Source organism: Papio anubis, chromosome 10 (assembly GCF_008728515.1).
Source record: "Papio anubis isolate 15944 chromosome 10, Panubis1.0, whole genome shotgun sequence".
Taxonomy (NCBI): Eukaryota; Metazoa; Chordata; class Mammalia; order Primates; family Cercopithecidae; genus Papio; species Papio anubis.
The window spans coordinates 124,731,995-124,756,309 of NC_044985.1; the positions used below are offsets into that span (position 1 = coordinate 124,731,995).

Sequence of the window (24,315 nt, forward strand, 5' to 3'; positions counted from 1 at the left end):
TAGTCCCACGCAGTGTCTCATGCCGTTTCCCACACGCTTCCTCTCCCGTTCCCACACAGTTCCTCACGCAGTTCCCCATACGGCCCTCAGTTCCTCACCTGGCTCCCACTCGGGTCCCCCACACCATTCTCCACAGTTCCCCACTCAGTTCCCACACCTTCTCACAGTTCTTCATACAGCCTCACATGTGTTCTTAGTCTCTTGGAACTCCTCACACAGGCCCACACAGCTCTTCACAATTCACACAGTTCTCTGTCCCCAGGGAGCCACTGCCAAGTTCCCAGTGCGTTTCCCAGTGAACACGTCGCGACTCCTCACAGTGGCGCCCGCTAACCCTGTCTCACACATTCCCACGCTGGCTCACTCCGTTCCTGCCCGGTCCCTCGAACGGTTTCACGGCTGCCCACGCGGTTCCTCACACAGTCCCCAGCCTCGCCCCAGGCAGCTTCACACATGGCACCCTCCGTGGCACCGCCCACTCCACACATGCTTGTCTCCCCGCCCTGGCCCCGTCACACCTATGGCTGCTCAGAGTCTAGCACGCCTGTCACCCTCTTCCTCTCATGGCTCCCCAGCCCCCTCCATGCCCGAGGGGCTCCTCCGCGCCCCTCTCAGCTCATCCCAGGGCCCCCACACCCCCCAGGCCACCCTTTCCCACCTCAGCGTCTCCCAGCAGTCTCTGTCCCAGGCCCTGCCATTAGGCTACCCCAGACGCCCTGTGTCCACGCAGACAAGGCACCTCATGGGGCCTCCCACACTTGTTTTCTTCCTTCCTGGGATCCACCCCCATGTCGCCCATCTCCCAGCGCACTCACTGCCCACCCCGCCCCTCACCACAGGGCGCCAATGCAGTGCAGACGCCACCACCAGCCTCCAGCCCCCGCCCCAGGGCTGAAGGAAGCCACTTACCTTGTTGGGTCCGGAGTCCTGAAAAGGAAGAGACAGAGAGAGGCTGAGGCCTGGAGCGAGGCTGGCGCAGGATGTGGGGGCGGAAGAGCAGGTGGCCCAGCTCCCTTGCCCCGGCCGTGACTCAGGCTCTACCGCAGTCACGGTACGTCTCCTTGACAGCAGCTCCCCCGGGGCAGGATCCCCCCAGGGCTGCCCTTCCCTAGCCCAGGCCATTGGTGGTGCTGGGGGCCAGGGCTGCCTGCTGCACGGGGCCAACCGTGGCCACAGCCCCAATTTACAGGCGGGGAAACTGAGGGTCCCGGGAGAAACCAGGGCCACTACCCCTTCTCCAGCATGTGACACTCTGGCCATCTCTGGGCTCTCCCTTGAACCCAGCCACCTCCCAGACACATGGCCTGGAAACGGGTGACAGGGGCAGGATAGGGGCCCCGAAGACCCCTGGGGGTCTGGCTGCAGAAGCCGGGCTGGGCCACTCACCATTTCAGCCAGGGCGGAGATGACCTTGCCCAGGGTGGTCAGCGACTTGTTGATGTTGGCGCCCTCCTGTGGGCAGAAAAGACAGTGGGGTTGGGGCACCGGGGACCCCTGGGGACTCCTGCTCTGGAGGGACGCCTTGCGTGGACCTGTACGGTGTGAAGTGGAGGCCACCACCGCAGCTGCTGCTCTCTGGGGCCACAGAGACATGGGGTGCCCTGGCAGAAAGCCAGCTGGAGCCTCTGGCCGGGAGCACGTCTCCCAGTGTTGCCCTCAGTGCCATGAAAACCCTGATACCATCCCGTGTCCCCCTGAAACGCTTCCGGGGCCCCTGCCCAAACATCAGGTGCTGAGGTCAGCGGGGATCGAGGAAACACACTCCTTCCTGACCCTGGCACTGCTTTCCCAGGGGTGCCCCGGCCTCTGGCGCAAAATCCTCGGGGCCTGAAAGAGGCCACCGTCCCGCCAAGCCCCTGACCTGTGTGCCCAGCGCTGGTGCCCCAGGCACAACCCTCAGTTGCTGGCAGCCCAAGACCCCAGCCTATGCCCACCCTCCCTGAGCGGGCTCATCCTCAGGATGGCCCAGGCCCCCGGGACCCCAACAGAGCCCTCCTTCCGCCCACCCTGGAGCAGGCCAGGTGTGGACATGGGACCCACTGCAGTCCCTGCATGGCGGCATGGTCCCTACCTTGAGGCGTGTGCCCTTGGCTCCCGTGGAGTCGGCCCGCTCGCTCCCAGCCAGGTCCACCAGGCTGATTTTGCTCACCTGAAACAGCAGACGCGTCACATGCACGAGAGGCCGCAAGATGCACGGGGGCGTCCCAGGACCCCTGGGCAAGATCTCCATGGCTGCTGAAGGAGCCCCAGCCAAGCGTCCCCTCCACAAGGCGCCACCCCTCCCCAGGCCCAGCAGTCCTGACCCCACAGTTTCCACCTGCACCTCCGTCCCAGCTCTCCCCACGCCCTGCCCGAATGAGTGCACAGCCACCTCCCCAGGGGAGCATGGGCGCTGCCACCACACGCCAGGCGCTTTTCACACAAGGGCGCACTCTCTCCCCACGGCATCCATGAGGTGCGACTGTCACTGTCCTCACTTCCACAGATGGTGCTCAGTGTCCGTGGTGGGATTGGAACCCAGCTCCAGGAGGCCCTGGCCCTGCTCAGCCACCTCACGGGCCATGGCTGCACCTGGCGAAGTGGGCACCAGCCAGGCTCCCGACAGGGGCACCTGCAGCCTGGGGTGGGAGGCCCTGCACCGAGAGGCCCGGCCCCTCCTGAGCCACAGCTGCAGGGCAGGACTTGCCCACAGACACCGCAGGACCCCCTCAGTGCCCACCAGCGAGGGCAGCAGGGCAGGCAGTTGGGCCGACCTCATCCAGCTTCACCCCCGTCTGTCCCCCAACCCACCTCAGCCATCCTGAGACCCCGCTCACTGTTTGATGGAGTCCCGGTCAGGAGGATGTGCCTGGCAGACCTCCAGCACCATCTGGGACTGAGCAGTCCTCCCTCCACTCAGCACCTTTGTGCTCCCCACGCGGCTGCCTGAACGAGCCCCCAACCGGGAGATGGCTGAGGTGCCCCCGGGCCTAGATGGCTGGGGCGCGAGGGCAGGGGGCAGAGTCAGAGATGGTCGGGGAGAGGCTGGGTGCCCTCCCACTGCCCCTCCTAGAAGCCTGGACTGGCTGTCCAGGCAAAAGCCCCAGAAGATGGACCCCTGGCCTGGTCCGTGGAGAACACCAAGGCATGGGAGAAGGGCCTCTGGGGCAGGGCGGGGGACGTCCGCACCTGGTGCCAGTGTAAGTGTGAGGACACTGCCCGCCCCGCACAGGCCAGCATTGGGCCCAATGTCCTTGTGCTGCCCCCACTGGCCTGACCTCCACCCCCACCCCGACCACCAGCCACTGCCCTCGGTGGCACCGCCTGTGAGGCCATTCACTCACCTTCTCCGTGGTGATGTTGGTCTCTGCATCATGGCGCTTCTGGGTGAAAATGATGTTGAAGACAGCGTGGGAGCGGCTGCTGGTCTCATTCATGTTGGTGGCCGCCACGGTCCTGAGGAGCAGAAAGCCACACACGGTTACCCCTCGTCCTGTGGCCGGGTGCAAGTTCACCGGTGGTGCCAGCCCTCCAAACCGGGTCATCGGGGGGGCAGCTCCCCCAGACCCCAGGAGCCACTCTGCCGGTCCTGGCACTGATGGTCCCACCTGCCAGGACTCCAGCAAGGCCCACGGCCACCTGCCCACAGTGGCATCCTCAGCCCCAGCCCTTGCCTAGTGTATTCAGGGCAGCAGTAGCTGGGGAAGCATCCCACTCCTGGGCACAGAGAAGCCCATGCAGTGCCCAGCTAGGCAGGAGCCCTCCATGGCCATGATATGGGAGGGCAAGGGGCTGTCCACTGTCCACCCCACCACGGCCCACACCCGTGGCTCTGGGAAGCCAAGGAGCCTGCCACACCCCACAGGAGATGTCATGGGTCAGCAGGGCGGTCCTCCAGAACGGGAAGCCCAAGGCTGCTGAGGGTGGCCTGGAGTTGGTCCCGATGCCACCCTGACCTGCCAGGGACCTCAGGAAAGGCTCCCAAGATTCAGCGGATGGCATGCGGCAACCCAGGGCCCGCTCCAGCAAGGAGTCACAGTGACGGCCACGGTGCGCTGTGGACCTCATCAGGAACAGCACCCCCACCCACCGGCCCTTGTGGGGCCACCGAAGGGGTGCAGGATGGCGCAGAGTGTGACTCACAACCTCAGGAACTGAGAGTGACAGGGACCATCACCTCACCCTCAGGAAGTCCTGGGTGGCGGAGGGGGTCTGTTGCCATGACAACCAGGGCATCCCAGGCAGGAGGCCCAGGGCAGCAGAGGCCAAGGAGCCGGGTTATTTATTGCTGTAGCACTGTGCAGCCAACCGCCCCCCACATGCCCCGACCCCAGCATGCTGGCCCCCACACAGAATCTGGACCCCTGGGACTGGCAGAACAGCTGCCCCACCAAGGCAGCAGCCACAGATGCTGCTAGCAGCCCCTGGGCGCCTCAGCTGGAGGACGCAGACCCCCGTGAAGGAGAAGCCCTATGAAGGTGACGGTGTCCCCTGCACAGGGGGAGCCCTCGGCCTCTCTCGGGCTGGCACAGGCCTGAACGACCTCAGGCTCAGGAGGCCACACCTCCACGGGGCACAGATGGACCCTACAGAAAAGGGCCAGGACTGAGGCAAAGGGGCTTCCTCCGGGGAGAGGCGGCGGGACAGGAGGGCAGGGAGGATCGGCGAGTCCCCCCACATACCTGGCCTTGTTCCCTGAGTCCATGAGGTCCTGGATGTCATTGTAGGAGGTGACAGCCAGCTTGGAGAGGTCCTCAACATAGGGCCCCAGCAGTGGGTGCTCCCTCACGCGAAGGTTGCCCTTGTTCTTGGGGTTCAGGAGGTCACGGACACGCTCACAGTAAATCTCCATGTAGCTGACCTGCAGGGCAGAGCCGGGCCGTCAGGACCCCTGAGACCAGGGAGTGCGGCTGCCACTGGGGGGACCCCTGAGTGAGGGGGTGGGGGCTACCATCAGGACCCCTGAGTGACGGGGTAGGGGCCAGCATCAGGACCCCTGAGTGAGGAAGTAGGGGCCAGCATCAGGACCCTTGAGTGAGGGGGTGGGGGCCACCATCAGGACCCCTGAGGGGATGGGGGCTGCCGTCAGGACCCCTGAGTGACAGGGTAGGGGCCAGCATCAGGACCCCTGAGTGAGGGGGTAGGGGCCAGTATCAGGACCCCTGAGTGAGGGGGTAGGGGCCGCCATCAGGACCCGTGAGTGAGAAGGTGGGCACCACCTGCTGGGCAGCGGACTCCCAGTCTGCAGCTCCTGTGTGTATGTGCGAGGCAGGGGTGTCAATCCAGCCTCCCTCACCACGGCCATCCTGGGCTCTAGGACACACGCATGCCAGGGCCACCCCGCCACAGCAGGCATGGCCAGGCCCTGAGCTCTGAGGTGCCTGTCCCTGCCCCAGCACAGAGCAGCTGCTGGAGAAGCACCTGCTAGGTGGGGATCACCTCGTCGCTCTGTGCTTTGGGGGTCTCGAGCCCTGCCCAGGCCCATCGTCTTGCCTGCCACTTGAATGAGCGAGGGACAAGCTGGGTGCGCAGACCCGTGGTGGGCACTCACTTTGCATCAGAAAAGCACTGCCAGCCACACCGGATTCCCAGCCCTGCCCCAGGGGCCGACAGCAGGCGGGGGGACCCTACCTCCACCGAGTAGGACATGTTGTCGTTGGTCGTATCGTTGATCCGAGAGAAGAGGTCCTCGCAGAGCTGCAGGAATGGGGGGACAGTCAGCCAGGGACGGCTGGGGCTGCTCCCTGGATCCCCGCCCCTTGCGATGCTGTGGGCAGCCTGTGCCAGGCGGGATGCCACCCTCTCAGGCCCCTCTTGCACCCTCACCACACACATCATGGTAAAGGCACTGAGAAAGTCTGTAGCCGAGGAGCCAGTGTCTCCCTCTTAACTCAGGGGTCCCTGGCTGGTATCTGATCCTTTCCTGTGTGTTGTCTACCCCTCCCCCTGGCTCTGCCATCCTACAGACATCTCAGCCACGTCCCTTCCCTCAGCAGGCAAAGTACTAGTGACCAACTCAGGTCCAGAGACCTGCCCAGGGGAATGGCTGGGGACTTGGTTCCTGCAGCAAATGAGGAACTGCTGTGTCTGGTGTTTGGTCACCTCTGTCCTGAGCACCTCTCTCTGCCCACACTGCCAGCCCTCACACCCTCAGAGATCAGCTGCCCCAGCCAGGGCTCTCCCAGCTGCTGTCTTAGGCACATGATCAAGGTGGACCCTGTCCAAGACCAGGGCGCTTCCCGCACCTAGGGCCTGGGTCTGCAGCTTCACAGCCACATCTGGCTCTCACCTGCCCCAATCCCACCGTTGACCCAGCTGGCCTTCCCCTCCTGACTCCCTGCTCTCTGGGGGCTGCTCTCAGGGGCGCCTGGCCTGGAGTTCTCAGCCTCAGCTTGTCCCGCCCCATCCACCGGGGCTGCCCCCGCCTGCCCCCCGCCTCGTGCCTGCGGGATGATGCCCTGCTGGTCTTTCTCCTGCTTGCCCATCATGGTGTAGGACTTGCCGGCACCCGTCTGCCCGTAGGCGAAGATGCACACGTTGTACCCCTCAAAGGCGTGCTGCAGCATCTCCTCGCCAATGTCCCGGTACACCTGCTTCTGCGATGCATAGTTGATGTCCTCGGGCTGGAGGACAAGGAAGGAATGAAGCTGCAGGAGGCTGGGTGCACCCAAGGCTCAGCCCTTCATGTCCGTGGAGCCAGGGGGTGCCCAGGGCCTCAGGGTGCCAGGGCAGCACAGCGGGGAGGGATGCCTAACCCCCATCCTACTCCTGCCTTGTGGGGTAGCTTCTTGGAGGAGGAGCCTTCTGTGTCCCAGATGAGGGATGAAGAGCGGCCGGCCAGGCAGGAGGCAGGATGGGTTCCGGCAGAGGGAACAGCATGTGAAAGGCCCAAAGGTGGGACCTCAAAATCAAAGTAAGTTCCATGTGACTGTGACAAGCAGGGGTGACAAGAGCTGGGAATGGGGACAGGGTGCGAAGACCCAGAGACCCCACAGGCTGGGCTACGGCACCTGGACACTGTCCTGAGGGCAGTGGGGCACTTTAGGCAGGGGACAGGGTGGTTGGCTGGGGGTCATCCTGGAAGGAGGACGGACTGGATGGGGAAGGCAGAAGCAGGGAACCCTGGGGCTGTTATGGGGGGCAGGTGCTGAGATATAGACATGAGGGGCTTAGATGAGGAGGCTGCACGTCTTCTAGAAGGGTCCAGGAGCTGGCAGGTGGAGGACGGGGCTCAGTGTGGACTGGATGGGGGAGGAGGGAAGGAGAAGAGTCCAGGGGTCTCCTGGGCTCCCAGAGTGCAGGGCACAACTTCCAGGCAGGCTCAGGGTCAGCTTTGGGCATTCTGACTTCGGGACATCTGGGGAAAAGTCACCAGCAGGCGGACGGACACAGTTCTGACCCTAGAAACTACCCACAGGGAGCTGAAGCCCCTCAGTCCCTGCAGCCTCCAACACTGCCTTCGCTGGGGACCCTGCATAGGCCGCTCAGGGTGACCTTGCAGGGGAGCACGGTGGGGTCCTCGCCCCAGTTAGAGAGGAATGAGCGGCTCAGAGAGGTTGAGGGACCCTGAGGGCCACATGGCCTGCACACTGCTGCCCGCCTCCCCCGACCCAGGGTCCCGGCTTACCGAGGTGTGCGACCAGTAGGAGTAGTCAAAGCTGAAGCTTTTGGGCGTCTCCTTGGGCTGTTTGGGATTAACGATGGCTGCGGGAGGGAACATAGGTGGTCAGCGTGGTGCTGAGAGGGACCCTGACTAGCTGGCATCTACAGTCCAAGGTTGGGAGGTCGTCCTCAGAGGCCTTGGGCCCCAGACAAGCCAGGTCCCCAAATTGGAGGGGACCTAGGACCCCACTCCCAGGCAGACGACCTGTCTCTGCCCCCTCTTTATGGTGGGCCCTGACACATACACATGCCCGAGGGCACCACCATATCAGCCTGCAAGGCTCTGCGTCCTTCTCCCGCAAAGTCCAACTGGCTCCCCTCAAAGGCAGCCACCCAGGGAGGATCCTTCCCACCTGCAAGCCGCAGCCCCTCCATCTCTGGAGTCCACCCTGGGCTCACAGCCCTGCCCTGCCCCCTGCCCAGGCCTTTCCTCTCGGGCTCAGCATGCACGTGCCTGAGAAGCGCTGGAAGCCTGGACGTCCATCACGTTTGCGTCATGCCCGTGTGGTTCTTCTAGGCTTGCTACTCTGAACAGAGCTCTATGGGACTGTCTTCTGCCAGAGGCCCTCCTCCCCCTCCCTCCTCTACCCAACTTCAAGCCCAGTCCCAGGCACCCTGGGCTGGCTTCAGGCAGTGCTCGCAGAATGTCTGTTCATCAAACCCAGAACAAATCCATGAACACGTGATGATGTCGCTGCCCACAGCCGGCGCCTGGGGGGATTTCCCAGGAGCAGTCCCAGTGTGAGTGTCCCAGGAGCTCCTCCCACCCACACAGCCTGCAGGTGTCTCAGGGATGCAGCATGCCCACCTCCACCTTCCATCCTTGCTCCCAGCGTTTCCCTGGCCCTGGACAGGTCTGGACCCTGCAGGCTGTGGGTCCTCAGTGGTCAGAAGGACAGGACCCGCTGCCCCCTGGAACACTGTCTGAGCCCAGAATCAGTGTTGACAGGGGCCTGGAGGCCTGAGGCAGTCCCCTCCCAGGTTCTCACCCCCAGGAGGAACACTGGCTAGTCTTGGTCAGGGAGCCCCTGGAGACCATCACCATCACATCAGCAAACCCGAAGCATGAAGCCCTCATGGCACCATCCCGTGCTTGCCGATGAAGGCTGGAGATGAGGCTCTGTCTGCCCCGGATTGGTTTTTCTCAGCCAATGTGGGCTGGGGGCCAGCGGCATAGCCTCCAGGACGCCCGCACCCTCCGTGCCAGCATGCACCCTGGGGACTTGCCACCAGGACCACGGAGAACAAAATACTCCAGTTATGAGCTAAACTGCGTCCCCCTCCCCCAATTTCATATTTTGAAGTCTTTAGCCCTAGTATCTCAGAATAGGATCACATTTGGAGATAAAGTTGCTGCAGATGTAATTAGTTAAGATGAGGTCCTACTCCATGAAGATGGGCCCTAATCTAGTGCTGCCATGTCCTTATAAAAGAGGAGATTTGGAGACAGATGTGCATAGGGAGGGTGCCATGAGAGCACGAGGACAGAGATCAGGGTGATGACAAGCTAGGAATGCCAGAAGCAGCCGGCAAGCCCCAGAAGCTGGAGGGCTTGGACAAGTGCCCCTCATGGCTCAGGAACAGCCACCCCTGCCACCACCTTGATCTCAGACCAGACTTCTGGCCTCCAGAATCACAAGATAGTACACTTCTGTTTGTGGTGCTTCCTTATGGCAGCTCGGGGCCCTGAGACCCCCTCTGCCTGTCCACACTCTGCTGCTGCCCCAGGCTCGGTGGTCTTGCGGGCAGGCACCTGGGCTGTGTTCTCTGGCCAAGCGTCCTGCTGACAGCACAGACATCATTGGCAGCCCTGTCCCCAGGGCAGATCCAACTTCAGGTCCCAACTGGACCCCCATCCCTGGCCTGAGGATTTCCAGGAAACACCCAGGCACCCTGGACAGCCAGCAGGAGGGAGCCGGGCACTGACCATCAGAGCCCTATCCTCAGAGGTGAGAGAGGCCACGTCCGTGCTGTGTCCAGGAGCAGAGGCAGAGAGGAGGCCGAGCTGCCCTGACTTCAACACCTTACAGGACCAAGGCAACCGCCAGGACCCAGGCAACGGCACCCGTGGTGCCACCTCCGGAACCCCAGCACGGACCAACCAGCCCTGTGGAAACAATTGCAGCGCCTTCCTGAGCGCAGCCCGGCTGGGCCTCCCCAGCTCTGCAGAGAGGCCTGGGACCCCTTGCTTAAGCCAGCAACAACCACCCTGTCCACCTCATCCCCTCACCCTGCTGCGCTTGGGCCTGGCTCCCCTCACAGGCCTGGCCCCCGTCCCCACACCCCTTCCTGCCCCATCCACCCCCTCGCCTCACCCCCCTGCACCCAGGTCGGGCTCCCTGCACAGGCCTGGCCCCCATCCCCACACCCCCACTAGCCCTTGCTCCTTGTCCAGACCTGGAGGCCAGCCTTGCTCAGATGAAGCCCTGGTGCCACACCCCACATGGGCCATGAGCTCTATGAGGTGGGGGTCCCCAGGACAGGGCACAGGTGGTACCCAAGGAATGCCAGGTAGGTGGGGGACAGAGGGCAGCATGGGTGAGTGGGCAGGAGTGGGGCCCAGTCACAGCTGTAAATGGCCTGGGCCTCAACCCCTCCCAGGTCTGTGTTGTGACTGGGACCCCCACCCCACCCTGGCCCTGTCTCCACCCCCATCCCAGGCCCTGTATTGTGGCTGGGACCCCCACCCTACCCTGTCCCTAACCCCACCCCCAGGCCATGTATTGTGTCCGGGACTCCCACCCAACTCTTGCCCTGACCCATCCCCTCCCACGCTGTGTTGTGGCTGGGACCCCCACCCCACCCTGGCCCTGCCCCTACCCCTACCCCCGCCAGGCCATGTATTGTGTCCAGGACCCCCACCCCATCCTGGCCCTGACCCATCCCCTCCCATGCCTGTGTTGTGGCTGGGACCCCACCCCACGCTGGCCCTGCCACCCTCCCCACACCCCGTGCTGTGACTAGGAACCATCCTCTGTCACTACAGATGGGCCCCAAGCTCCAGAAAGGGGAGGTCCTCTCCCCAGGTCACACGACACACAGCCAGACTGGAAGGTAGGGTGCCCGCAACACTTCCCAGCCCTGAGGTCCGCCAGGCCTGTGGAGACAGGCAGCCCCTCTTTCAGTAGCCTGCTTCTCACAGAGACCTCCCCAGTCCTGCTTCTCACAGAAACCTCCCCAGTTCTGCTGGAGAAAGAGCTTTTTTTTTTTTTTTTTTTTTTTTTGCCAGGGTCTGGAATTTTTTCCTTGTGCAGGTTTGAGGAAGGAGGAGGGAGAAACAGGTCCTCCTGGGGCCTGCTGGGCTGGGCTCCTCAACCAGCCCCTTTAGGGCCCCCATCTCCTCCCGCCCCGGGCTCTGGCCAGGCCCCCAGAGCTGGGCCCCTCCGAGGCCGGCGAGGTGCCCAGTATCAGGCAGCCTTCCCAGGGCTCTGCATGGGCCTGCAAAGGGCTGGACGCTGAGACAACAGAGACAGGGGGAGGGGTAGAGGGAGGAGTGGGGGGAGCTGGAGGAAGCGGGACAGGAAAGGAATGGAACACAGCCCTTTTCTCAGAGTCTCAGCGTCCCTGCGGCCTTGAGCACCAGGTGTGAGGGCTGAGCTGAGCTGGCTCTCCCTGATGGAGCCTGCTGTGGGCCGAGCGTGTCCCCAGATTCATATGCAATGCCCTGACCCCCAACCAGATGGCATTTGGAGATGGGGCCTTGTTTGGTGATGAGGGTGAGACGAAGCCACGAAGTCGGGGACCTCATGGTGGGATGAGTGACTTTAAAGAAGGGGAAGGGACCCGAGCTCCCTGGGCCAGGCAAGGACACAGCAGGAAGGCAGCGTCTGCAGGCTGGGAAGACAGCCCTCTCACAATCCAGATCTGCGGCGCCTTGATTGGACTTCCGCCTCCAGACCGCTGAGAAGGGAGCATCTGCTGTTTAAGACGCCCACTCCGCAGCGTGCCTGGACCTCGGAGTCTGGCCTCCACAACAGGGGAGACATTTCTGTCATTTGAAACCACTCAGTACGTAACCCTTTGTAACAGCAGCCCCAGGGACCATATGGGTGCCACTGCTGCCCGTGTGGAGGGGCTTGTCCAGCTCCCCGACTGGTCAGGATTAGGGGAGCCCACAGTGGAAGCCAGGGACCTGGGGTCACGCCCACCCTGGGTCCAAGTCCCCACCTGTGGGCGAGGGCAGGGATGAGAGGCCACCCCAACCTTGGGCCTCCTCTGCATGGCCAGAAGAGTATAGAAATGATTGGGGATCTCAGGGAGTACCCAGCACCATCCCTCACTACTGCACAGACAGGGAAACGGAGGCCCAAAGGTATGCCATCTAGCCAGTGTCACACAGTGAGTAAGTCATGAATGCAGCCAGGCCCCTCACTCCTGGAACTCACTTCAGCGGCCGCACATGGCTGAGGGTCCGTGTCCCCAGCCAGCCTCCAGCATCTGCAGAATGGCTGGGCAGGCTCAGGGCCCTCATGTCCTCCGGTCCTCAGCGCAGAGAATGTGACGTGAGGAGACAGGAGGAGGACACGCTCAACTTCTGACCCCAGGCCAACCCACACCAGCTCGGCCAGCCCGGACCAAAGTGCACCTAACGGACAGCTAGGCCAGCTCACAAAACTGCTAGGTTTGGTGTGTTCAAATGAAGAGGATTATTTATACAGGTGATGATTACAGGATGACAGTTAAATTTACTTTCAAATGCTTCTAATTTCTGCATCGCAGCGGAGCTACAAGGCACGCTTTAGAGAGTGGGGCCTCTTCTCATGTTCTGAGATTCCAGGAACAGTCAGCAGCTACACCAGGCAGGCAGGGCAGGCTGTCCAGGTCACCTCCCCATGACATTCTCTGAGGGGCCTGGCACAACCCCCACCATCTTCCAAGGGGCCTGGCACACCAGCCAGGGCAGCCACTCCCGGTTCTATCGATCTGAGCAGCAGCTGAGAAGTCACCGGGGACAGTGCTCCTGTGAGTGCTTCTGACAGGTGGGTATCCACCCGCACCCTCCCATGCCCTGTCTGCAGGTGTCCTCCTGGGCTTGTTCTGGGGCAGGTCAACCCTCTGGAACACCCTGGTCCCTCAGCCACCAGGAGAAAAGCCCATGACCACCTTCTTCCGGCAGGCTTCCCTGCGCCAGGGCCAGGGGACATCCTTCTCTGCTGAGCTCCCTCAGCCCGTCACCCAGATTTCTGACATAGCTTCCAGCACTTTCTTCCAAAACCACCACTGGTTTGCTTTCTCCAAAATGAAAAAAGCTTTGCTAGAGATTTTTCCTGATTATTCATTCTTCTGCCACTCTTTTCCCTCACCCCACCTCGCTGTCTCCCACGCACACACACATCCAGTGCACACAGGACCTGCAGCGAGTGCCCATCTGCCCTTTACCTACATACAGTCTCACTCTTGGGCTCTGTGCTGACCTTTGCCCCCTTCCCCACAACATTGTGTGGTATTTTCCCAAGGCTGTAAGCACAAAGCTTTCAGGAGCACTCGAGTCCACTGCTGGGACAGACTTAACATCCCTCCAGCAGCTCCCAGCTGGCGGGCATTTGGGCAGTTGTCCCAGGCTTGGTAAAACAGCACCAGGGTGAACGTCTCAAATGCACACCTTTGAACACTTGCTGGATAATCTTCGTTGCATTTCACGCAAGCAGCCTGGTGAGGTCGGCATCACACGTCTGATATACATCACCAGGCCGTGCCCCCCGCCAGTGGCCTGGGTGCCTGTCCCTGCCACACTCACAACCTGCCTTTTACAAGTGGGCCGACCTGGGGCCCTGGCTGTCCTGGTGCGTCGCTGGCTACAGTGGGCAGGACACTGATCTCATGTGTTGTCTTGGCTCTGTGGCTCTTCATTTTCCCGAGGATGAAGGTGACGACGTCTGAAACATTCCAGGTGTCCTGGAGGAAACACCCTGGCGGGCTCTCCACCCCGTTCTGGGTCCACGGCCCATCCCTCCTCCCTGGTTTCAGAACTTTGCTGCAACTCCGCAGACGTTTGATTGAGTTTGGTGATCCCCAGAAGATCAGCACCTCGGAAGAGGTTGGTGTCTTGCATGTGTTCACCTTTGAGAAGGGGCGTTTCCTTCAGGACCTAGCAGTTGCCCAAAAAAAAGTGTAGGGGCTCCTGCGTTCCCCTCCTGACCTCCCTGGCCTGCCTGGACTTCTGCTCGGAGCAGAGGCTGCTGGCACACAGGCGAAATCCCAGAACTCCAATGTCCTCAGGGCAGGACAGGATCCAAGCATCTGAAGCAGGGCGTCTCGCTTCAGGTTTCAACCTCGCTGGCCTTGCTGGCCAAAGGAAACATGGCTGCCCACAGATACAGCTCCGGCCTCTGGCTCCTAAGCCCTGGGGAAAAGCTTTGGTTCAGCCTTTGTTCTCCGGGCCAGAGGACAGGGTGGCATGAAGCAGGTAAAAACCACTGGGGCATGAGGTCTCAGGTCCAAGCCTGCACTGCTGTCTCTGAACCGGCAGCTCTGTGGGGTCTGGGCCAGCGCAGCCTCAGCCAGACAACCTTTCACCAGGCGGGCAGCGCTGCCAGTGTTGAGGTCTTGGCAATGCTGTCTCACCTCCAGGCTGCACCCTCCCATTTCTGGATCCTATGAGGGGAAATGCAAAATGGGGCGGCCGCCCACCCGGTGCACCTGGAGGCCGGGCAAGGGAGCAGGTCGGAGGCTGCAAAGGGGCCCCTCGCCCACCCTGGCCGTCACTTCTGTGACACCCATCCCAACCCGCCCAACTGCCTAACCCTGTCATTTAGGGTCTGGCCTGAGGCTGGGCCATTCCCAAGGTTCAGGGGCAGGAGGATCCCATCTCTGAGACTTTGTTTTTCCATCCACTCTGCTTCCAGTAATCTTCAGCTGCTCGACGGGTCTGATTCTTGTCACTGTGCCAACCATGGAGCTCCCCATGACCCACACGCAAGACTGAGGTGGCAACTGTGCTGCTGTCACCCAGTGGAGGATGGAAGGGGATTCACAGGGCCCTCCCTGATGTCCTGGGTCACCCTACAATGACACAGCAGAGCCTGTTGGGGCGTGGCACAGGCACCCTCTGCCCACCCAGGGCCACAGTGCTCACCAGAGGTCATGGTTCCCACCTGGAGTCGAAGTTCACACCCAGAGCCATGGTTCACACCTGAGGTCACATTTCGCACCCAGAGTCACAGCTCTGCACAGCCCGAGGCTTCCCACTTAAAGACAAGGGTCCTGCCGCCTGAGCAATTTCTCCGATCACAAAAGGCCAGGGCTGCAGTCAGCTAATGCAGCGAGCATTGTTGGAGAAGCACTCACCTTCCTGGGCAGGACAACCCGGAGGTGCGTTGTATTTGTTCGAGGGCCCCAGCAAGGCCAGGCCCCCGGCCACGGAGGTCACCCACTTACAAATGCACCTCTGTCAGCTCCCCGCAAACTCCCCACTCTCCCACCATGCGTCCTGGGACCACCTCCCAAATAAACTCTTGGCGCTCAAATCCTCATCTCTGGGTTTGCTTCCAGGGACCAAGCAGACAAAACAATTCACCATAACGAACAGTCAGGATGCACCCCCGAAGTGCACTGGGGTCCCACAGCCGCAGCAGCCCCCGTAGCCTGGAGTTTAGCAGGGTCTCCCCAGCCTGCCCACTGCACCATGATTAGCCACAGAGCTCCACAGGCTTCTGGAAGGATCACCCCTAGGCCAGACAGAGGGTCCTAGCAGAGTCCTCACTTCCACAGGACCTGACAGAGCCTGGAACACTCCCAGTGACACCTGAATCTCCAGTCCCTGAGCAGGCCTCGGAGACCAAACCTAGGGAGGAAGCTTCCTTGGGACCTGAGTGTCCTCCCCTTGGGGCACCCCCCTCCCCACCTGGTAGATAATAGATGACGGCATGTTGGACGGGTGCACGGCACCTGTGAATGGGGAGGCTGTCATTGTCCACATCCCGAAGACCAGGTGGCTGTTCATGTCACCACTCAGCGCAGCTGACACTACTTGATCCTGTGACAGCAGCAGCAATTGCAACTGCAGCAGAGGCCCCAGCACAAACTGCCCCGTGAGCCCAGCCAGCCACAGAACGGAGAGATGACAATTGGTTCTTGCTCCAAGATGCTGATATGGTTTAGATATGTGGGGAAACATATGCGTGTCCTTATCAGAAAGCCAAACCCAGTGACGGGTGTCCTTATAAAAAAAGCCACATGAAAGGAGAGACACAGACACACAGAGGAGAAGGCCACGTGACGACGAAAGCAGAGCCTAGAGCGACGCTGCTGCAAGCCAAGGTGGCTGGCAACCACCAGATCCCAGAGAAGGCAGGAACGCTCCTCCCTAGGAACTCAGAGAGAGTGAGGCCCCGCTGGCACCTTGACTTTGGACTTCCAGCCTTCACAGCTGTGAGCGTAAATCTCTACTCTTATAAACCCACTACCATTGGTGGCGGTTTGTCACAGCAGCCCCAGGACACCTACACACGACATAGACAAGGAGGTGGACACTGCTCTTGGGGCCAGCTTGACCACGGAGCCTGGCCCGTAGGCACAGGACCACGGCCCCCAGCAACCCGTGGTCGACCTCGATGCCGTGCAGGCCGATACTCACTGGTGGTGCTTCCAGACATCTGAATGATGCACTTGGAGTCGCGGCTCATTTCCCGGGAATTGAAGGGGCGGACCCGCACCGCCACCTTCACCGAAGCCCCGGCCATCGCTGTGGCCTTCGTGGGTCACTCTTTGCAGTAGTGGGAGTCCCAGTATGCAGGGGAACACCTTGGAAAAAAGGGAAACATGAATTAGAAACAATATCCGAAGAGGCAGGACAGGCACTCTGGCTGCCGCTGAAGCCGCAGGTCTTCTCCACTCCACTCCAAAGCCCCCACGTGACACATGCATGGGGTGGAATCCACAAGGAGAGGGGGCAACACAGAGAATTCTAGAAAGCAGGAGCCCAGCGGGACCAGTGGAAGCCGGCTTCACGAGCCTGGGGAAGCTGGAACCCAACGAAAGAAACAGAGCGACCTGGGTGTGAACGTGAAGGTGGCCTTCACACCCATGGCAAATTCCCCAAGAAGGGTCTTCCCCTGCAGACGCAGGCCCTGGTGGGCTCCATGACAGGTCCGCGCAGGCCCCAAGAGCCAGTGCCGGCTCCAGATCAGCATGTTAAGGATGCTTTAAAACGGAACAGTGTTCCAGAATGCCCCATCACGCCCTCCGCACCAAGCACCAGCTGATAGCCACGTCAGCAGTAGCATGGTCTCTGGATTAGCAAGAAAGAGAACTTTACTCAGAAATGAACAGGACAGACAGCCTCAAGCAATGGAACAAAAACCAACATTTTCAGCCCAATTTCCTGCTGGTAATTCACGCAGAAGGAGGCGAGGAACGCTCCTGAGCCCCACTGAGGAGGAGCAGCCCGTGAGTCATGGCAAATTCAGTACAAGCCAGGGCTGGGGGACCAGCCTCGGCCTTGCCTTTACCCTGCCGGTGTGACTCAGCTTCCTGGGCCTCAGTTTACTGTCTGTGAAATGACAGGGTGTGGTCAGGAACTCCAAAATGATTTGGCCTCTCGGGCGCTGGGACTCTGAGGAAGGCTGAGGAAAACTCCCACAAAACAGTGACGCAGCAGCCACTGCAAAAGGTCTTTCCAGGCTGACCAGTCAGACGTTGCTGCTTCCCCCGTGGGGCTTGGGGCCTGAAGGATGGGGCTCCTGGGCACAGGGACAGGGACAGGCTCGGGACAGAGCTATTGGTTACAGGAACGGCCAGAGCTCCATGAAACAGAATTAATGCAACCTGACATGAGAGGTTTTCGCCAATGGGTATCTAAACACTCTAGGGTGCCCGCTCAGTGGTGAGTCCCACATCACCAGAGGCATCCAAGTAGAGTAAAGGCTAGGTGGCCTCCTTGAAACCCTTCCACACTGACATTCCGTGAAAAGGCGACCTTCTGCCTGGTCGTCCCCATCCATAAGTGCCACCCTTGGGAGAATCGGGCCAAAAGCCCCCGTCTTACACTGCCCCAGCCTCATAGCTGTGAAGAAGGGACAAGCCCCTCTGGGCTGCCCCTGAAAGCGCCAGGATCAAGAGCAGGAGGGCTCTGTCTGCAGAAGGAAAGGGGGCACAGTGAGCCTGGGACCAAGGCAGATGCTGAACTCCTAGATTCCACCCAGGCCACTCCCCAGGATCCCCAGAACTCCTCTGCAGAACAGGCTGGATGTGGGGCAGGGCTGTCCCTCAGGCAAACAGCTCTTCCAGAGGCTACAGGGGAGGAGGAAGTGCCAGGGCACCCTATGACTAAGTGGGGACAAGTTCCTGATGTGGCTGGACTCATGCTGGCTACACCACAGCCCCTCAGAGCCACAAGGTGCAGCCACGTCTACACTCCAGAGTGCTTCTGCCAACTCTCTCTTCTCCTCACAGCCAGGAGTGGCCACCAGCGTGGACGGAGGGATGACCTCTGAGAATCTGTGTTTCCTTGTGTTGAAAATCCCTTCACTTTCAAAACTGGAAAAAGTCTTAGGACATTCCAGCCGGGATGGAGAGAGGAACAGGCAAACTCACGAGTCCCTGGCTGGAGCACAAATCCCACAAGGTTTCTAGGCAGCCATTCTGCAGCACGGCCTGGACCTTTAGGAAGGTCTGTATCCTTTGACTCAGTAATCCCAAGTACTGAAATCGGAAATACTTCGAGATTAAGAAAATATTGATGAAAAGCAGATATTCAACAGTGCAAAATTTCCAGTTCTCCCCAAATTTAGCTATATAAATTCAGTGCAATTCCAATAAGCAAAATATTCCAACAGGACATTCAATGGAATTTGGCAGGACAAGAACATTTTGAAAAATGAGAACAAAGAGGGGAAACATCCCCTACCAGCTATCATATATCCTCTAGAGCTACAATAATTTCCAAAGTCTAGAAATGACACATGAACAGACTAAGCGTGTCCACAAGCAGACACACACACATACACACAGATTAAAGAAAAACGCAGCAATTTAGGGAATGACGTAAGATCAGTATGGGACAACTGGCTCTCTCCATGTTGGAAAAATAAAGCTAGATATAGAACTTGATCTTTAAAATGTAAATGCATTACAAGGACACAGAGAAGCCTCTGTTCTTGGCTCTGGGGTGCGGAATACGCACACCACAAAGCATGGAAGGCGAAGGCGGCTTGGTGGGTGCAGTGGCCAGCAGCCGACCAATGCACTGCTCAAGAGGTCCGATACCACACTGCAATGTGTGTGAAGGAATCAGTGTGCAGCCGCAAGCCAACATTCCAGAGGAGGGGCTGCCAAGACGGGAGCTGGCCTCCGCAGCACAGCCTCCGAGCGTATTTGCATTCTGCGCATGGGTCAAGAGACCGGGAATCTGGAGTCTTCCCAGACAGAGAGCCGTTGCTGAGGGACGGAGGAAGCTGCAGAGCTTTTGGGCAAGAGAAAGAAACTTGAGAGGCCAAGATTCCAGAAGAGAGAGGTAAAGAACGAAAATGAACAAATGCCCCAAATGCCTCGTCCTTCCCTGAAGACATTTGCCAAATTCTGAAGGTAAGAGAGGTGGGATTTTAAAAACCCAAGCTGAAAACCAAAGAGGAGTCTTGCACAGTCTCAGATGCTAAGGAACAAAGATTTGAGTTCAGGGTCCTCCAGGAGGAGGATCCCCAGTGATCACACCAGGCTCTGGCTGAAAGCCCAGGGAGGCACAAAACCTAAGAGCAGGGCAGAGCCATAGCTGAGATGGGCCTTATGAAAACTACAACCTGCCCTCACTTGGCTTAATTCGGATTTCAGTCTGGCTGCCTGGGAGAGAAAATGGAAGCCATCTGGAGTCTCTACACTCTTTTATTTTTATTTTTTCAAACTCTGTACTCTATATTCTTTTAATAGGCAATGTGTGACATCCAATCAAAACTTAGAAGGTGTAAAATAAAAAAGGACTCTGATTAAAAACAAAGAGGAAAAATAAAATAGAAACACATGAGAGAAAAAAAAAAGAGACACATACCTACACATGATCCAGATCTAGGCATTATTAAACAAGGACTTTAGAACAACCCTGACTAATATATTCAAAATAAGAGCAAAAGGACAGAGAATATAAATGGAAAATGGATAATTTTGCCAGAAGACTGGAAACTATAACAAATAATCAAATGGAAATGCTAGATCTGGAAAACAAAATAACTAAAATTAGGAACTCAAGAGATTAGACACAGTTGAAGACAGTGCTAGTAAACTGGAGGATAGGTAATAGAAATATAGAAAATTTAAAACAGATAAGAAGAATGGAAAATATAGACATGAGAGCCAGAAAAGTATAGGACACACTGAAATGGTCAAACATACCTGTAACTGGAATCTAGAAGGAGAAGAAATGGAATGGGGGTGCTATGGTCTGAATGTTTGTGTCCCCTGTCCCATCCAAATTCCTGTGTTGAAATCCTAACCCCTAAAGTGATGGCATTAGGAAGTGGGGCCTTTAGAAGGTGATTAGGTCATGAGTGTGGAGCCTCACAAATGGGATCAGTGCCCTTGCGAAAGAAATGCCAGAGACACCCCTCAGCCCCTCCACCACATGAGAACAGGGCAAGAAGGCGTCTAGGAGCCAGAAAGCAGATCCTCAGCCAATGTGCCTTGCTCTTGAGCTTCCCAGCCTCCAGAACCATGAAAAATAAATTCTGTTATTCATAAGCCACCTGGAAGCAATATTTACAAAACTAATGACCACGGATTGTCCAAAGCTGCTGAAGCACATCGACCCACAGGTTCAAGAAACTCTACAAACACAAAGCAAGACAAACAAAAAAGCCACACAAGGCACAGCACTGCAACAACGTTAGGACCAAAGATAAAGAGATAAAGCTTAAAGTCAGCCAGGAAAAAAAAAAAAAGGCCGGGCGTGGTGGCTCACGCTTAGAATCCCAGCACTTTGGGAGGCCAAGGCGGGCGAATCACAAGGTCAGGAGATTGAGACCACAGTGAAACCCCATCTCTACTAAAAATACAAAAAATTAGCCAGGCATGGTGCAGGCGCCTGTAGTCCCAGCTACTCAGAGAAGCTCAGGCAGGAGAATGGCGTGAACCTGGGAGGCAGAGCTTGCAGTGAGCCGAGATTGTGCCACTGCACTCCAGCCTGGGTGACAGAGCGAGACTCCATCTCAAAAAAAAAAAAAAAAAGAAATTGACAACTGAATTCTCAACAGAAATGATAGAAACCAAAAGACAAGGTTGCAAGGTTTCAACGTGACCATGAAAGAGGTCATAGTAATCATTTACATTCGATTGTCAAGCATACATGTTGTCATTGCTAGGTTAATCATTTAGAAAGTAGAAAACTAAAGTATAACTAACAAGTTAATAGAAAAATACCCAAAAATTAAAATTTATTTTATGAATCCAATAGAAGGCAATGAAGGAGAAAAACAATATGAAAAGATAACATCAAGTGGAAAAGAAAGAGTTAAGATTGCAGATAAAAGGTCAACTCAGTATGAACTAAATACACCAAGTAAAACATTAAAAATTGTCAGACCAGATTTTTTTAAAATTATATTCTGTTAATGAGAGACTCTACATACAAAGGCACAGAGAAGTTCAAATTAAAAGGATGAAAATTTGTGCTTGCTCTATCAGCCACTGAGGAGGAGAAAATATATATCGTACACATTATTTTGTTTATTTATTTTGAGACCAAGTCTCCTGTCTCTGAGACTAGAGTTCAGTGGCGTGATCTTAGCTCACCACAGCCTTGACATCCTAGGCGTAAGCAATCCTCCTGTCTCAGTTTCTCGAGGAGCTGGGACTATAGGCGTATGCCACCACATCTGGCTAATTTTTTTATTTTTTATTTTGTAGGGATGGGGTCTCACTATGTTAGCCAAGCTGGTCTTGAGTTCCTGGGCTCAAATGATCCTCCTATCTCAACTCCCCAAAGTGCTGGGTTTCTAGGTGTGAGCCACCATGCCCAGCCTCATACATATTCTTTTAAAGTGCACACAGAATGTGTGCTAAAATTTGCCATATGCTGGTCATAAAGCAAACTTCCACAAATAATCCATCTTCAATTCAAGTTATAAGGTAGATGTTCTCTGACCACAATAGAATTATGCTATACACCAATACCCTAAAAAAAAAAATCACCTACAAAACAATCCAATTGCTTGGACCCTAAGCAATGCAATTTTTAAAAACCCATGGGTCAAAGAAATCATCACGCTGGATATTAGAAAATATTTTGAATGAGTGATAATGAAGATACATGTCAAAGCTGTGGCAAAGGTCCTGCGGAACTTAGCTAAAGCAGGACTGATGAGAAAATGCACAGCCTTAAAGGCACGGCGATGGCCGGGCGCGGTGGCTCAAGCCTGTAATCCCAGCACTTTGGGAGGCCGAGACGGGTGGATCACGAGGTCAGGAGATCGAGACCATCCTGGCTAACACGGTGAAACCCCGTCTCCACTAAAAAAATACAAAAAACTAGCCGGGCGAAGTGGCGGCGCCTGTAGTCCCAGCTACTCGGGAGGCTGAGGCGGGAGAATGGCGTGAACCTGGGAGGCGGAGCTTGCAGTGAGCTGAGATCCGGCCACGGCACTCCGGCCTGGGCGACAGAGCAAGACTCTGTCTCAAAAAAAAAAAAAAAAAGGCACGGCGATGAGGAGGGCAGCCCCACGTCATCCCCAGTTTGGTTCAGACCCCAGTGTCCCCGAGGGAGCTGTGGTTGGCTTGGGAAGACTTTTGGGAGGTCACAAAGGCTTGCCTTGGGAGGGACCTGGGGTTCTGCTCTTGCGAATCTGCTAAATCGGTCACCACGTGGGTCTGCTTTTCAGCATCCGGAACGTGGCTGCTAAATGTTCTCTCCTGTTTTTTCATTATTATGGGAGTGTTTAGGTCTTTTTTGAGTTTACCTTTACCTTTATTTTAGTGGCATTTCAGGAGCGAGAGATGATAAATGGATGAATACCACAAATAGGACATTGAAAACAATAAATCAAACACAAAAGGGTAAACATTTTATAATTCTATTTACATAACTGCTAAAACAGGCAAGAATCAGCAGAACAAGCACATTAATTAGTAATATACAGCTAAATTTTAAAAACGGCTAAGAGAGTTGAAAAAAATTGAGTACAAAGAACAAAGGCTGCTGATTTTCTAAACAAATTTTATAAAATTTTTGATTGTTCTACACTGTGCCCATACTTAACCTAAAAAGAATCATTTTACAAATCATAACCAAACAGTTGAGGTAACATAAATAGAAATTCCTCATTTTGGTTGTGAATTTAAAACTCAGTTTGCTCATTAAAATTAATATTTCCTGCCCAGGTTGGGCATAGTAGCTCATGCCTATAATCCCAGCACTTTGGAAGGCCAAGGTGGGTAGATCGCAAGGTCAGGAGTTCGAGACCAGCATGACCAAGATGGTGAAACCCCCGTCTCTACTAAAAATACAAAAATTAGCTGGGCACGGTGGCAGGTGCCTATAATCCCAGCTACTTGGGAGGCTGAAGCAGGAGAATTGCTTGAACCTGGGAAGCAGAGGTTGCACTGAGCTGAGATCGCACCACTACACTCCAGCCTGGGTGACAGAGTGAGACTCTGTCTCAAAAAATGAATAAATAAATAAATAAATAAAATATCAATAATATTTCCCAACAGAGAGCAAAAGGGCTGAATGGAGGCTTCTACTTCTGCAGTATGGTGGGTAAGACACCCTCCATTATAAAGCACCTAGAAATTCAGGATAAATAACAAATATCAGAAGAAAATAAGAGGACTCCTCAGAAGGAAAGAAAAAAGAGGAAGAAGGAGAAGAAATTAAGGTGGCAACAAAGCTACTGGCATTTGGCGATACCAGAAACCCAAAGAATTTGGTTTCACCTGCTGTTGGGGGAATGGGAGGTAGGACCTCAAAGACACATAAAGTGAGAATAGAACCAAGTCACCACAAAAATTGAATGCTTCAAAGCTACAACCTCTGTGAAATGGAAGGTTGGGTAAAAAAAAGAACACAGGGGAATTAATCTGAATGACACCCAGCTCTAGGTGGCTAAAAAACAGTGTTACTGAGAATTTAAGGCCAGACGCCTGTCCTCATAAAGTTTGGGTTTCAAATTTACAACACCTGCATGATCAGTGAAATCCAAATTTGAGAAGTTAGCTCAGAGTAGTTCTCAGGAGTTAGCACCCAAAGCACCTAACAAAGCACATACAAATCCTCCCAGGAGAAGGCTTCCTTTCCCACAGCCCCAAGATTCCCAAAGATGAACATCAGTCAAATGTTAGCTCACAATGAAATATTACCAAACACTTGGAGAAGCAATTCGCCATAAGCAGGAGTCGCCAAAAAAGGAGGGAAGAGAAAAAGGAAAGGGAAGGGAAGGGAGAAGGGAAGGAGAGGGGAGGGAGAGGAGAGGGAGAGCGGAGGGAGGCGGGGGGAAAGCGGAGGGAAGGGAGAAGAAAGAAAGAGGGAAGAGAGGGATTAGATCCTCAGTGACTTCAGATATTAAAATTGTCGAATACAGATTATAAAAATAAGTTGGCTTAAATGTTCTAAGAAATAAGCAGAGGTGAAAAACAATGGGGTAAAATATGGGAAAGAACCATGCAGAACTTCTAGAAATAAAATGTAATTATTTAAAACTGAAAGCTTAGCAGACAGGCTAATCAGCAAATTAAATGGAGCTCAACACAGAATTA

The 24,315-nt window shown here is 56.4% G+C and overlaps 1 protein-coding gene across 19 annotated transcripts in view; it reads right to left on the minus strand.

Moving 5' to 3' along the window:
• KIF1A (kinesin family member 1A) overlaps positions 1-24,315 on the minus strand; it is a 109,962-nt gene that overhangs the window by 69,277 nt on the left and 16,370 nt on the right. For 18 of the 19 annotated variants that reach the window (XM_031651685.1, XM_009183532.3, XM_009183531.3 and 15 more), the window contains exons 2-10: positions 16,217-16,383; positions 7,607-7,683; positions 6,423-6,602; positions 5,611-5,676; positions 4,662-4,840; positions 3,324-3,435; positions 2,072-2,149; positions 1,387-1,452; positions 910-927 (exon numbers count right to left, since the gene is read on the minus strand). In XM_031651685.1, coding sequence (XP_031507545.1) covers positions 910-927; positions 1,387-1,452; positions 2,072-2,149; positions 3,324-3,435; positions 4,662-4,840; positions 5,611-5,676; positions 6,423-6,602; positions 7,607-7,683; positions 16,217-16,322 — 882 coding nt within the window. In that variant the 5' untranslated portion in view covers positions 16,323-16,383. Of the gene's footprint in view, positions 1-909; positions 928-1,386; positions 1,453-2,071; positions 2,150-3,323; positions 3,436-4,661; positions 4,841-5,610; positions 5,677-6,422; positions 6,603-7,606; positions 7,684-16,216; positions 16,384-24,315 lie in introns of those variants that run through there. The other variant, XM_009183533.3, reaches the window with a different exon arrangement.